Consider the following 16,566-nt stretch of genomic DNA (forward strand, 5'->3'; position numbering starts at 1 on the left):
AAAGTGACTGGCTTCAAAAGTGTTTATAGTCATTCTTGATAAATCAGATCTATGTGTCTTATTTATTACACCTAGTTGCACAACAGTTAGCCTCAAAAGTAGATACAGGTTGTTTCTTAAGACTTCAATATTGATTCCATTTTTTTCTTTAAAGTTTAGTAAATCTGTCCCGGTGTAAGTTGACAGGAGCCCTCCAAATTAAAGCTGTCCTCGCGACCCTCCCTTAATAACAGAGGTGGGGCAGAAACTACTCGTCTCCAGATTTGCACTGACTTTGCCTTGGAACTAACCCAACACAAGACCCCTCCCGTATCGTCACTGTCCCTGCCCACTCCACACATGAAGGGAGGGGTCAACACTGTGCCCGACCCACTTGTGGGCCATCCCACCTGACCTGACTGTCTTGATATTGAGACTGATAAAGGCACCAATGACCGAGTGAAACATCATTGTCATCCATCCAGCTGTCTTCTCAGGAGAAAGGAAACGGCATACACAGCCATTTCTTTTATGATTCCCCCTTCTATTCCCTCAATGTAGTTATACAGGCTTTGTCTTGAGTTCTGCTGATGAGTCCAGAAAATTAAGAAAGCAGGGCCTCAGAACGTGGGTCCTGGGGCAAAGCAATAAGCATTGGCTTATTCCTGGAGTTAAGGTCATGGTTCAGTCAACCAGCGAACCACCCTTATTGTAGCAGGCATGCATTTTGATTGTTTAAAATTGTCTGAGGTTCTGCTAAGGCTGACCAGAATTAGAAGATTTCAGAGGTGGTGTAAATAAATATGTAGGCTAATTTCCATCAAATGGATCATATATGTTGTTAACTTCAGTTGATAAAATGTATTTTTTTTAATATCTTTAAGCACTCCCCTATAATCCTGAAAGATTTGCATGTACACTGATGGCTGTAATGTCTAGAATATTTGTCTACTTGACTTCTATTTTGATCCAATACAAAATTTGATCCGCTAGCATTTCTGTCACTTTGAGGACCAGCGTTGTAGCCCCAGTCCCTCTTCCAATAGGTGGCACTGCTAGACTGCTGTTCCAAATCAAATAGAACGCACAAGAAGAGAACTGGCCCCAAAGTTTCCCTCAGTAACAAGCTGTAACCTGTGAGCGACCCGTAAGACCCCTCAATTCAGGAAGCAAGTACACAACACCACTATTTTATGTTTTTGTGCTGCTTGTTGTTTTCTTTGTTTTTTTTGTTTTTCTCCTCTAGAAAGTTCTGTTGGGGTGTTTTGTGGAAACTTTAATAGGCTATAGTAGACAGCCAGAAATATGTCTGCAAAAAAAAAAAAAAAAAAATAACAAACATACATAAATAAAATAAAATGTAATTTAAACGGGCAAGCATATCCTTTGCAGACTGTGGAAACCAAAAGCTTTTGGGGGAAAATGAAAGGGATTTTCACAGATTTATGTGCATTTAAATTTTTTTGTTTTTTGTTGTATGACTGAACTTGTTTACCCCCTTCTTTTCAAGGAAAACACCAAGCCAGAACCCCCCTGCCTGCCCGCCTGCTGAAGGGCTAGGACATTGCCCATGGGAATGAGATTCAGGTCGAGTTGGTACAGCCCCCCCTCCCGCACACCCCACCCCTCAGCTGTCAAGGCGGCTGGGAATTAATGCCGTTTTGATGACACAAATTTTGAAGGGTGAACAAAGCGGTGGCAGGCCCGGAGACATGACTCCATAGTACGGCTGCCCTTCTCTCCCCCGGCCTTCGTTGTCCCCGCTGTCATCCGTCTGCCAATCTCCCTGTCCATGCTATTTAATGTCCCTCTTTATCTTCTCTGCTTTCCCACAGGCTTTGCCAGATCGGGGCCAGTGCCTGGGTTTCAGGGGGACACTTTGTTGTTGGCCTTCATCGACTTGAGACAAGTAGGTCTTTGTCTTTTTGCTCCTTTTGCTTACCCCCCCCGAGTTTTGTTTTGAAGTTTTTTTGGTTTTTTTTGTCTGTCGTTTATGTATAAGGCTTGCTTTTGAGCAGTTTGGTACTTTTCATACACAAGAAAAGCCCTACACCCCCCACCCCCCCTCCGCCTTCCTCCCTCCACTCCTGTATTGAAACCTATTTTGCTTCTCCCTCTCTCATTTCTCTCCTCTCGCTCTCTCATTCCATTTGTCTTCTGTTTATGAATTTTGATTTGGCTTGGGAGTGAGGGGTTAAAGGTACAAACCTCTAGTTGACCCCCAACTATGGCTAGTGGCTGAAGAGCCTTGATAGTGATTCCACTGACTTAGCAAGGAAAGACTGAGGATATGAGGAGCCCTTTCTGTATAATGGTGCTTGCAGAGAGAGAAAGAGAGGGAGGGAGATGGGGTGGCTTTTTTCATATAAATTGTTGAGTAAAGAAATTTGCATCCATCTCTTCGACAAAGTGTCTGTTTATAAGGAAGGACACACAATAGGCCTCGGCCCCTCTTTTGCTTACCTCAGCATGAGCTCTCATTGTGGGGCTGTCAATCTAAGCAGGTACCAACGCTTCCTGGCAAGTTAGTCTGGAGATTTGGTCTGAGTGTATATGTCTGTGGGGGTGGAAATGTATGCCATTAATTCTGGATAGAATGATGACCGTATTGATTTCTTTAAACAAGAAGAAGCTAAACAAAAAAAAAGAGAGAACGAACCTGCATCTGTGTCATCGCTTCAGTTTCGAAGATGGATGAGCTTGGAGAAGAAGTATGAATGAAATCGCAGCCAGTGACGGATGCGGCTTTCTTCCTGTTAAAACAATCTGGTTTTGTCTCCGCTGGCATAATGATGCAGTACCCCTTGTTTTATTATTTTTTTTTGTTTATTTCGGGAGCTAGCGTAGTTTTGCTTTTTTTTTTTTTTTTTTTTTAAAACCCAAAAAATGAGAAAAGCATTCAGATAACCTTTTTTTTCTTTCAGTCCAAGCAGGATTTAAGCCCTTTTCATTATTTATTTATTTTTATTATTATTATAATTTCAAAGAGAAAAACGATTCATAATCTGCTGTCTCTTATTTTGGGGGGTTGGGGATTCCATCCTGTGGAACTAACGAAATGACCTGTGTGTTTTGCTTCAGACATTGAAAGGAATAGATAAATCATCTTGATAGGAGTTTGTTTGAGACTTCCTTATGCCCTGTGATGGTACGGGGCAATTATGCAACCCCCAGAACTTTTGCAAATGGAACGTGTAGCAAGTGTCCTAGTTTTCCATTTCTTAATAGCTTTTCTTTTAATTGTGTAATCGTGCGAAAGTCCAGACTCTAGTACAGGAGATCTCATTATACTGTGATAGTCTTCTTTCCAGCAGTGTTTTTTTTTTTTTTTTTTTTTTTTCAATTTATAAGCGTGTGACTTTTTAAAGTGGTGGTTGTAAAAGTAATTTTGAACAGTGTGCAGACCATCAAAGGATAAATGTTCAAATTATTTAGGTCCACATTTGGTCATACTTCTGGCTCCGCATTATTTTACATAGTTTGTGTTGTACATCTCTTTGAGACACTGCATTGAATGCACTTTAGTCAATGGTATTGAATTGTGAGTTATTTGGTGGACAGGCCTGAGGGAATGTAGAAAAGCACTGGGATTAAAGGAATGAGCCAAGAAGATAGGGTGACAGAAAATTATTTAGCCTTATAACGGTGGGGGGGTTGATTGAACAGAGGACACAGTTGGGTATTAAGTGGAGACAGACTTCTTTACATAGAAAGTGGTGAGAGTTACCTTGTCATGTTATTGATGCTGAATCATTAGGATCCTTCAAGACCCAACCTGACAAAATTTGATAATCAACCAGCTACTAGGAATGGGACAAGTATTGATGAGCGGAATAGACCCCTCTTGTTAGGACATTTTCTTATGTTTCTCTCTCTTTCTTATCTTTTAAAGAATTACATACTTGCCTGTCTACCTGACATGTTGTGTCTGCTTTAGTAACGCACATTCCTAATAGTATCCCCTCTAAATACTGTACATGATATATATATATATATATATATATATATATATATATATATATATATATATATATATATATTTATATATATAGACACATTGCAATTTACTCAAAGCCTTGACTAGTGTTTTTTACTATTATAACAACCTTGACTTGCATAAAGAAACAAAAAACATTGAGTGAAATATATAAATATGAAAAGTAATTGATAAACTGAAAACTTGCTATATTAATAATTAGCTACAATGTTTCGGCTTCCGCCTCCAGGTAGCACAGTAGAAACATCTAGGTAGACGGGTGCTGTTTAAGTTTGAAAGTTTGAAAATGCACTTCAGAATACTAAATCATTTAAAAGGAATTCATTTCAAGAGTCCTTCAAACCACTAGTGGTGAGTGTGGCTTCATCTCTGGCCTCCTTCCATCCCATTCTGGAATTCGAATCATCTCTAATTTAAACATTACTGGATATGTCATCAGATCTGCACATGCCTGACTTCAGGTTTCAAGAAGGCCGTCTTGCTGTCAGCAGCGTTGAAGCTTGATCTTCCTTCTCTGGGCAAGCTTAGGCTCAGTTTTGGAGAGAGAATCAGTTTGGTATTTGAACTGTGCAGTAATAAGAAGGAAAATGCAAGTGTTTGTAAAGATAGCTCTTCCTCTGCATTTCTCTCTCTCTCTCTCTCTCTCTCTCTCTCTCTCTCTCTCTCTCTCTCTCTCTCTCTCTCTCTATATATATATATATATATATATATATATATATATATATATATATATATATATATATATATATATATATATAGAATTACAGTTCAAACATTTGGAAACAAATGGTTTACAGCAAGACTAGCAGGTGATGATTGTATTGCCCACCAACAAACTCCCCATCACTAGTTGTACCGCTTTGCTAGAAAAAGGAGAACATTTTGGGGTACCATTCTGTTTGTGGGATGTCTTGCTCATTAAAATATTAAGCATATTTTTAAAGAGATGATCCCAAGATAATTAGTAAGTATAGCGTGTGACTGAGAAAGAAAATGGATAGCCCAATTCCCACCCCTAGTCATGATGTAAACCACTGGTTGTTTCCAAGCTTTTGAACATATATATAGAGAGGACACATTTACATTATCAAGCAGTTATCAAACGCTAAACATTATGGTGTAGGCTCTTGGATTATCAGTTGCAAAGATAAATCGATTGTAGAGAGGGCAATGTAGTTTTGGGATTGTATACTGTATTATAAATTATGTTACATCTGCTCAGCCGATTGTGTCTGCACTGCACCTCATTCTTGCAAGATCTGGGAAAACCAGTGGCCTCATCAGTCCATTATTAATGATTGGTGATCAGTAGCTAACCTCAGTGTGTCGGGTCTCTTAAAGATTAACACAAGATTCAATGAGGAATCCCTGACACAGCACAATCTACACCTGCTCATCCCTCTTTGCCAGTGCAGAAGGAATTTAGCCATTTTTCCAAAAGAATGTCATGGGAATCTGTATTGTTCAGAGTAGAAAGGGCCTTGGTAGAACGTCAATTTACGTGAATTGATTAACTTTGAATTGATGTCTGAAATCTGCTTAAGATTCCCATAGGATTACATTTGGAATTACTTTCAGGAATTGCTAGTAGAGTGGGCATTCTTTGAAACAGTTGTGTCCTTGTATTGTAGGAGTGTGTTCTAGCCCTCTGTATGGCTTGTCTATCTCTGTACAGCTTCTGTACCTTTTGCTTTTGTGTTTAAAAAGTGGTCACAATTACTAACAAAATATAGGTCCCAATAAAAGGCCTGCCAAGGTCACATAGCTCATTTTTGTGGGAAGCCAACTGTCATATTGACGGAATTCCAGGGAAGGTTTTAAAATGCTGTTGGCCGCTCAGAGTGGAAAAAAACCTTTTGGAGCATAAAAACCATGACACTGATTTCTACAGTTAGCATGATTAATGGGAGCACAACAACACAGGCTTCTGGAGGACAGAGTCCAAACAGCGTTGCCTGCATGAAATAAGTCAGCCGGTCTGTAGGGGAATAATAATGAATCTTGATACTTGACATGTTTATCATGATACAGAAATAAAATAAGTGGTATAGCTGGTATGAATACATGATCCTCTATCTCATTTAAGATGTAATCAAGTATCCCATTGTGAACATCAGTTGTATCATGGTCTGCATATTACAATAAGCATCGTATCATGACATTAGTGTATCATTATGCCCCTACCTGCTGCTGGAGTAAATGGTAGTTTATTGTGGTATTATAGCACTAAAATGTAACATTGTGGTCACTGGCCTGAGTAAAGCAAAACAATGATTTTCGTTTTATAGTCAGTACTCGCATATCCAACCCTATAAAATTTTGATTTCAGTGACAGTTAAACGGGTGTGACGCATACCTGATTATTTCATCTGATTTGACACCACCTAACCTGCCCCCTACCACCCAAACACACATTTCGTACTGAAAGACAAAACATGACTTGGGTTTGAGGAACTGTACACAGAGAGATTCTTTCACTGAAATGTGTTAGCACCCAAGTTGGGGGAATAGCACAGCAGTGAAAGACATAAGCTTGTCCATTATTTCAGGGAACACAAAAAAAAAAAAGATGCAATGTAAAAAATACATAGCTGAAAAGGATGTGTTTTAAAATAAGTAGGCTTCCTTTTAGATGTACTGTAGTTGGTTTTGTTGGTACAGTACTATATTTTCAACAGAAGTAATCAGAACAGTATGATTCTGAAAATATCACATGCCAAAAGTCTTGACTGGACACGTGGACTGTAATACAGTACATACTTTTAAATCCGGCATGTGCTGTAGAAGTATGTAAAATTCCTCATTAACGTCACAACAGCAAAATGAAATCAAAATGTTACCCACAGAACTGCTTAAACAGTAAAAGGCAATGCAGTGCAATTTAGCAAAAGATTATAAAAACACCAGTTTCCAGAATTAAAACAGTATCCAAAGTCAGTCTTTAAAATTGCAGAGTATGGTGCTCGATAAGGCCCTAATGTCACAATTCACTTGCAAATGAAAATACTCAAAAACAAATAAAGATCACAGATTTAAAAAGAAAAGTGCATCACAGTATCTAAAACTGTTTGATGATTAACTTTTACATTACCGTGCCTTGTCTCGTTCGCTTTGTGTTTGTAGGAAGCGCTGTGTAACTGCAATGCACAATAAAGTCAGAGTGATTTGTCATGCCAGAAAAAAAAAAAAAAATGCGGGCTGTGATGGTTAAACAAGTCAACTGTAACATTGAAGAGCTGGGCTTTGTATGAGAAAACTGGTCGAAAATTGCACGTGAATGGTAAGTGCATTAATTTGTTATATATATATATATATATATATATATATATATATATATATATATATATATATATATATATACACACAGCTCTGGAAAAAATTAAGAGACCACTGCAAAATTATCAGTTTCTCTGGTTTTACTATTTAAAGGTATGTGTTTGGGTAAAATGAACAGTTTTGTTTTATTCTATAAACTACTGACAACATTTCTCCCAAATTCCAAATAAAAATATTGTCATTTAGAGCATTTATTTGCAGAAAATGACAACTGGTCAAAATAACAAAAAAGATGCAGTGTTGTCAGACCTCGAATAATGCAAAGAAAATAAGTTCATATTCATTTTTAAACAACACAATACTAATGTTTCAACTTAGGAAGAGTTCAGAAATCAAGATTTGGTGGAATAACCCTGATTTTCAATCACAGCTTTCATGCGTCTTGGCATGCTCTCCACCAGTCTTTCACATTGATGTTGGGTGACTTTATGCCACTCCTGGCGCAAAAATTCAAGCAGCTCGGCTTTGTTTGATGGCTTGTGACCATCCATCTTCCTCTTGATCACATTCCAGAGGTTTTCAATGGGGTTCAGGTCTGGAGATTGGGCTGGCCATGACAGGGTCTTGATCTGGTGGTCCTCCATCCACACCTTGATTGACCTGGCTGTGTGGCATGGAGCATTGTCCTGCTGGAAAAAACAATCCTCAGAGTTGGGGAACATTGTCAGAGCAGATGGAAGCAAGTTTTCTTCCAGGACAACCTTGATTCATGCGTCCTTCATAAAGACAAATCTGCCCGATTCCAGCCTTGCTGAAGCACCCCCAGATCATCACCGATCCTCCACCACATTTCACAGTGGGTGCGAGACACTGTGGCTTGTAGGCCTCTCCAGGTCTCCGTCTAACCATTAGACGACCAGGTGTTGGGCAAAGCTGAAAATTGGACTCATCAGAGAAGATGACCTTACTCCAGTCCTCTACGGTCCAATCCTTATGGTCTTTTGCAAACCTCAGCCTGGCTCTTCTTTGCTTCTCATTGATGAAGGGCTTTTTTCTAGCTTTGCACGACTTCAGCCCTGCCCCTAGGAGCCTGTTTCGAACCGTCCTCGCTGTGCACTTCACCCCAGCTGCCGTTTGCCATTCTTTTTGTAGGTCAGTTGATGTCATTCTACGGTTGCTGAGTGACATTCGAATGAGTTGGCGGTCATCCCGGTCAGTGGAGAGTCGTTTTCGCCCTCTGCTGGTCTGTAGCTTTGTTGTCCCCAATGTGTGCTGCTTGACCTTGTTCTTATGAACCGCCGTCTTTGAAATTTTAAGGATGGAAGCAACCCGACACTCACTGTATCCCTCTGCCAGTAAAGCCAGAACTGAACCCTTCTTTTCCTCACTCAAAACTTTCCTTTTCAACTCTTTGGGCATGGTCAATAGTTATTTTTTTATTCCAATTACTTTTGAGGTACTACTAGCACTGTTTTGCCATCCAGCTGGTCCTATTGCAAGAGGATAGTGATGACCACAGGAGTGGTTTTTATACTTTTCCTCGTTAAATAAGATTTGGTTCAGGTGATCCCCTAATCAGTACCTCATTCAGTAGAATGAGGTGTGCCTGTGTTGGAATTCAACAGACACTGGAATGGAATGGCTGCCATACATGTAGAGATGCTGATTTAAGAAAAATTTGTAGTGGTCTCTTAATTTTTTCCAGAGCTGTGTGTGTATATATATATATATATATATATATATATATATATATATATATATATATATATATATATATATATATATATATATATATATATATATGGATTGATTTTATTCTTAATACAAGGTCAGTAAAACACAACTGACCTGTATACGAATGCTGACTGTAGCAGGTTCTACATTAACACTACTTTTTAAACCTGTAAATCTTACTTTTCTGATGCAAAGGTAACTTCTACAAGTTTGGAAGAGATGTGGTTGCCCAGTCTGGACTGGATTTTGGTAATTCAAGCCTTGTTCATTGACATCTGCGCATTATCAGAAGCTGAAGTGGAAGACAGTAGGAGTGGTTGATGCTGATGGGAGTGGTTTGGAAGGTGGAGGGAGGGGTAGATATTGATGGGGTGTTGCTCAGTAGAAGTGGGCACAGAGAGGAGCGTGCTGCTGTTTCACTTCAGGGTGGGGTGGGGGATGTTAGGGGGATAGTACTGCAACGCTGTCACTCGTTTTCCAGTCAACCCAAGAGGAAGGATGTTGGCATCTTGGGCTTGGGAAGAGAAACCTCTAATTACAGCCCTGGAAGACTTCCACTACGGTTCAAGAAATATTTTCCTTTTAATTTGGATCCCAGTCATGAAATATTTATAAAATGTCAAGGTTTCTTTAGAACAGGGATTTTAAACAACTTAACATGTATAGTATGTATTTGGAAAGAAGTGCTTTTGGTTTGTTCGCACACAAGTGAAGGCTTGATCGGCTGGGCTAGGCTGACTCAGTGTTTTGATTGCATTTTGTACAGCAGAGCAGCATGACTGTAAACTGTTTCCGTTCTGTCGAGCACAGATCAGTGTCCCTTTAGCCCCTAACATTATACATGTCTTTATACATATCAACAAATCCCAGCGAGCAGCATTTAATCCCACTGCAGATGTTTGTCTCCATTCTAGTTCAGTACCACTTGGATAACCTTACAACATCTTGGCACGTTGTCTCTGTTACTGCCACAACATTGGAAAAACTTAGTGAAACCGCCTTAAACATTTTGTCTGCACGTGACTTTGGTTAACAGAACTAGGGATAAGATTCTTATCATTGTAGCACAGTATTCTAATCACCAAGCTTCTTATTCTCACTGCCTACACAGTAGAATAGAACCAGGAATTTGAACTACTGAACTGCCTGACCCCACTGTCTTTAACAAAACTACCCAACACTGTAACCACTAACCTACCAGTTTCAAACGACTGAGATAATCAATTCGACTGCAGTCCACATCTCCAATCACTGAGCTTGCTCAAACCCATCTTCCATATTGCAGCTTAGCAACTTCTGTAACTACTGAGCTGTTCAAATGCACTACTCTCCACATTGCATTGCTGCTTTAACCAAAAGGTTAGGGTTTAAAATAACAGTATTTTAATTATTTTATATGATTATTTCATGCTGTGATTCATTTAAGTGCTTGTATGGCCTGTTGTAAAACACTGAGGCCCAAATTTATAAAGGGGAAAAACTGACCGCAAAAAGCCACGTAATGTGCGTGTTCAGTATGGTCGCACTCAGCATCAAAATAACAACCTATTTTATAAGACTAATTAGGTAATTGCAGTGAGGTGTATTTAAATTGGTTTATTGCAGAATCGCCTGCTTTACCTCTCACAATAAATAGCGGGTTTGGGTCAACTCTGCATGTGTAGGCTACACATTCCAAAAAAAAATGAATGGCACACAAAGACCTCAGCCTGGTATTAGCCATGGTAATGAAGATGCTCAGAAGCGAAAACTGAAATTTACCAATATGGAATTGGAGAGTTTGGTACAAGCTATACTTGTAACACATGAAGACGTGTTACAAGCTCAAAATACATCACCAGGACAAATTAATAAAATATGGAATGTGCTGTGGCTTCTTAATAAATAAATAAATACCACCTCAGAGTTTGTAGTAGGTTGTTTATACATTATGATGCCTCATCCAGTTACTGTGCTTTGCATATTAGTTCAGCTTCTTACAATTCTTACAAACTAACTACTTTATCTGTCCCTCTGTCTTTTTTTTTGTCTGTTTTCTTTCCCAATTTAACAATACTACCTGAGCCAGTATTGTTAAATACAAGAATGTCATATTACAAAAAAACATTCTTTAGATATTAATAAAGTAACAGTGGCAGATGAGCCCTCATTTTATATGAGACTTTTTCTTTTGTGCGCCTCTGGATATCGTTCCATCTTTTCTTAATCTCCTCCTCTTTTCTGTTAATAATGCCTACACTCTAAGAAGTAAAGGCTCCCATTAGAACCTTGCTTTGCCACTGTGGGGAGACCTTTTTAGGTGCTTCCAAGAACCTTTTTTTTTTACATAGATTCTATGTTCTCTATTTGCAGACTTTCTGTTTTGTTGTGTAAGCTATGAAACATATTGAAAATTGGAGTTTGCAAAACAATATGGTACTGGTATTATAAACCGTAAGTTACAAGCTGACTTGACCAGAAGGGTTATAAAATGAGCTCTTTGCAATATGTTAAATGTTTCTTTGTCCTTGTCTCCTCCTTGCTGCAAACAAGTCTCCCACATCACCTTGCCTTTTATATAGCATACTCTCTTGCATGGCTTCCTTTTGGTTGTATTTTTAACATTGTGAAATCAGCTAACAGGTGTCACTTTTGACAGCATTTAATTGTCAATATACCTATAATTGTCTGTGTTTTAAAACACAGACATTGTTTTCTCTCAGTTTCTTTATTCGATTTTTCTGACAGATTTTTTGGAATCCATCTCCTCCTAGAGCTTTGAACTGATCAACTCGAAAGTTGGCACAACTATTGCACTCTATCTGACTTGAGTTGCTATTACTTTTGGTGCCGATTGCACTTATGGATTTGGGGGTCACAGGCCATGACCCCCCAAAATTAAGCAGCTTAGAAGTCCTTACAGGGACAAGATAGGGTCATAGTTACTATTGAACATGTATAGGAATCCATTGGTTCTCTATAAGACCAACTTTTTTTTTTCCCCCGTCAACCTATGACCTTCCTGGACCAAGATAATGGACATTTGGCTAATTAAAAAATGACCACTAAAACTGGACAGCTCATAGCTCCTGAAAGATGGCAGATAGGCATATAGTCTGTATTGAACTCATATAGGAACCATTGTATGCTCTATAAAAAATATGTCCTTGCCCTTGACCTGTGGCCTTTTAGAGCCAGATATATAATTTTGGCATTTTGCCAAGAAAAACTAAACTCATTTTTCAAAGCTTATAGCTCCTTACAGAGTGCTTTTTGGGTACTGGTTGCTATTGAACACTAACAGGAAACTGCCAGTCTGTCTAAAAATGCTGTTTAATTTGACCTTTGACCTTTCATCACTGGTCAAATTACAACTAAATGCTGTAATAGCTTAAATCTCCTTAAAAACTGCAGATACACTCATATTTACTATTGAACACATAGGAAACCATCTAAGAGCTTTCTAAAAATGTCTTGGACTTTGAACTTTGACCTCTCGTTCATGGTCAGACTGGACAATAGACTGCTTTAACAGCTTTTATCTCCATAAATACTGCAGATAGGCGCATATTTACTATTGAACATGTATAGGAAACCAACTATACCCTTTACAAAAATGTAGTGGACCTTGACCTTTGACCTCAGGAAGTTTCTGACAATTTAAATCTACTTACAGACTGCAGATAGGCTCATATGTACCATTGAACATGACTAGGAAACCAATTAAGAGCTTTCTAAATAAGTCTTGGATGTTGACCTTTGACCTCTTGTTATTGGTCAAACTGGACAATTGACTGTTTTAACAGTTTAAATAATTTTACCTACTGCAGGTAGACTCATTTTTAGTATTGAAACTGCTTCTACCATACTTTTAAAATTACATGCTATACAAAACAATCATACAACGCAGACAAAGTTTCTTTAGAAACTTTCAATCTAGTTTTCAATTTAATGTCTAACCTTTTGACTACAGAGTTCTGCAGCACAACACAGCCCCAGAGACTTTGGGTGGTGAGAGTGGTGGGGGAAATGTGTCCATATGCAAAACTCTGGCCTTCATTTTTCAAAAATACAGCATCACAGCTGTCACTAAAGTCAATGCAGAGTAAGATTTACAGTTCATTGCTTTGTGGTTTTAATGTGCACTGCTTCATGCAACCACCTACAGTACAAAGCACTATAAATCCCAAATCCTGAATTGAAAATCTTAGATTGGTCATTATTTTATTTTAATGCCAAATCACTATCAGGTGAGTTGTTAGATTGTGTGATATCCAAATATCTGACTGTTTGCTGAGAAAGGGGAGTCTCAATTGTCTATGTATGTCATTTTCTCCAGCCTCTGTCCCTAAATTTCTACTTTGGGGTAAAAAACCTGAAACATAATTGTCTAGCTATTCCAAGATGTGTCTATAAAGCTGCATTTATTCTGGGTCAGTTTCAATCTGACTTAATCGGGTTCATTTATTTTGAAACAATGTATCAATGTGCTTGCTGATCACACTAATCTGTGATCACAATTTGCAAGTGCACTTGTTAGTTTAGATGTGGTTTGAGTTGTGGTATGTTTCTTCACTTTAAGCCTACATATGTTCACAGTTTCTATTAAAACCCTTCTCGTGTAGCCTTTGAGAAGTTTCTCACACTGTCCATGTAATTCCCCCCCCCCCCCCCCCCCCCCCCCGAGACATCTTAGTTTTTTGCTGTACTTGTTTCCTCAGAATGTGAAATGTGCGAAATGTTTACTTCCGAGTTAGGTTACTTTGTATAGTTAGTTTCCTATGTACAAAAGGACCAAGTCCAGCAGTTGTTCACATTGAGCAAGCCAACCAAACGGACCAAACCCTCTAAACCAGTGGTCCTCAAGTAAAATTGATGTTGCTTGGCTATTTGTGAGCACGCTGACTATTGGGTTCTTATCTTACACAGTGCCTTCTTGCAACATATACTATATATATATATATATATATATATATATATATATATATATATATATATATATATATATATATATATATATTCTTTGAATTTTAGTGGGGTTATTCTTGGCTCACTCTGATAAGGCCAAGTCTCAGGCAGTAATTGTGCTTGCTGTGCTTATTCTTTAAATAATTTGTGTAAATGATGCAATGGAAATATCTTTTTAAATAGCATGTTTACACAGATAACCATGAATAAACTAAAATAAAAATAAGTGTAGATAGCATTTCCCTTTGTTTCAATTTGACAGATTTGTCAATACTACTCTGTTTTAAAGATTGCTCATCTCCATTAAAAAAAAAATACAGAGATAGAAAATTAAATTCTAAATACTGAAATGTATTATTTTTCTCAATAACAGTCGGCGAAATTCAGTGCTTACTAACATATTGACACCCCTCCTCTTGTGCATGAATGATTGGACAGCGTCAGATCTTACACTTTCCTTTTGACTACTCACTCGCCTTCAATTCTCATACGGAATGCTGTGAACGGTCTGTTTGGTTATGATTGGCCAGCTGCGTAAAACTTGGCAGATATTTGACTCTCTTATTGGTTAAACTTACATTCTGTACCTGCACCTGAAACAGACAAAGTTTATGTCCCACCCAGCTAACTTATGATTGGGCTACCGCAGATATTGCAGATATTCAATTGGTTGATCGTATCACAAAAGCCATTCAGAAAAAAAAAATGTAGAAGCACAGCATAAGGAAGCAGCACTATCAGCAGACTGCTGTGATCCTTTTGTTGGAAAACATGTTTTAACCTTTCTTTATTTTTCCACGCTACGACCCACCAGAAATGTGTTCACGACCCATATTTTAAAAACAGCTGCCGTGGGCACGATGGCCTGGCTTCGCGGGCACGAATTTGCCCGCAGGCATGACTTTGAGGACCACTGCTCTAAACGGACCCAGTATGAACAGCCTAAGTGCAGGTAGATTTGTATGAACAACACAATCTACCGATTTGTATAGAATCTCGTACACTTGGAGCCCATCAATTGTGAAGCCATAACTGAAATAATTTTCTGGCTTGTCTACCTTGATGTAGGAAATCATGAAAGAAAAGATTTCTGGCCTCGTTTTCCTTTTTTTTTTTTTTAGTTTGCCAAAAAAAGAAAGAAAAAAGTCCTTAGAGGACAATAAGAAAGCACACCACATAAACCAGTGTTCATATCCTTTATAACACCACATTCTGTTACTTCCACTTCAACTGCATAACTTACAATGAAAAACAATGGGTTTTTGTGGTCAGAGGTTCTAAAGATGTCAAAATGTAGTTGATAAGGCACCCCCATACCTGCTCTAACATTTATCAACTTTTTACTCAAAAACAATTTGTGCTACTGACTTTTGGTAGGTGTCATTTTATTGGAAATTGCATGGCTGACTTTTTCTCCACTAACAATGCATTATTCCTTTGGCCGTGCCATCTGATTCAAATTAAATGTTTATTGCAGAAATTTGACAGGAATTTTTACCTAAATATTATTCACATTTCTTTGAAATGGAGGGGGGCAGGCTATCTTACGACTGCTAAAACGTTCCTTATCAAGTGGCTGAGTGTGTTCCCGAGAAGTTATGGCTCTGCCCCATGGCTTGCTCTATAGTTAAAAAATCATGCATGTATAGCTTAACTCTAATCGTTCTCACTTCTAATTGTCACCTTTTGATTACTTCTAATTGAGTAACACGTGTCAAGATTTCTGACGTCTTCAGAAATTGAGTGTTTTCATGTTAGATTTCAAAATGTCAATTTTTTCAGTTTGTCGTGATGTGGAAAACTAAAAAGTGGTATGTAATTTAATATGTTAACGTAACATTATTCAGTAGGTTTAATTCGACTTTATCAAGCAAAATTCGATAATTCTAGGGTCATGCAAAACTTTTGGCTATAGTTGTATTGTTTTGCAGTGTACTCAAACCGCACAGGAAATCAATTTTGAATTACCTCTGGCAGCACCTATAACCTTTAATATAATCAGGTTGTTGTAAATTTCATGGTTCCATTTCAAAAACTTTTATTTTATTTCTGAAGTTCAGCTTTTAGGATTATTTTTTTTTTAGAAGCAGCACCAGAAAAAAAGTATATAAATGAGTATGTCCTAATCTGGAACAGCAATAGAAAATAATATAAAACAAACACATAACAAGATTTTAAACGGGTAAGAAATTAACTATTCCAAAAATGTGGATGGTATATAGTTCAGGGGTGCACAGATGAGGTGCCCGTTGTCTGGAGTCCTCCAGGCTTTATAGGTATAACTGATGAATGAACAAATTCATTAATTTAAGTGATGACGATCTGGAAGGATGTTAAACTGGTTCATTTTGGGTGCAGGTGATAAAGGTCCTGGAGGGCTCTAGACCTCAATGATTGGAATTGTGCACCCCTGGTTTAAGGACAATTTTCTGTGAGGTTGTCAGTTCTCAAGCAGTTGGCATCTAAGATTCATGGCAGGAACTGGCTGATGTGAAATGGATTGTCTAACTGAGAGCTGTGTGTTTTCTCTGCACAGGCTAGTGTGACAAAAAGCAATGGGGGGTTTACTTGGTTAACTGCTCTGGAGCTTCTCAGAATGGTTTGGGTAAAGAACGTCAACTTCAAACCATTGT

The 16,566-nt window shown here is 38.3% G+C and overlaps 1 protein-coding gene across 5 annotated transcripts in view; it reads left to right on the plus strand.

Moving 5' to 3' along the window:
- exoc6b (exocyst complex component 6B) overlaps positions 1-16,566 on the plus strand; it is a 210,895-nt gene that overhangs the window by 149,098 nt on the left and 45,231 nt on the right. For all 5 annotated transcript variants that reach the window (XM_041217990.1, XM_041218003.1, XM_041217996.1 and 2 more), the window contains one exon: positions 1,815-1,888. In XM_041217990.1, coding sequence (XP_041073924.1) covers positions 1,815-1,888 — 74 coding nt within the window. The remainder of the gene's footprint in view (positions 1-1,814; positions 1,889-16,566) is intronic.

Source organism: Polyodon spathula, chromosome 2 (assembly GCF_017654505.1).
Source record: "Polyodon spathula isolate WHYD16114869_AA chromosome 2, ASM1765450v1, whole genome shotgun sequence".
In the NCBI taxonomy this organism is placed as follows: Eukaryota; Metazoa; Chordata; class Actinopteri; order Acipenseriformes; family Polyodontidae; genus Polyodon; species Polyodon spathula.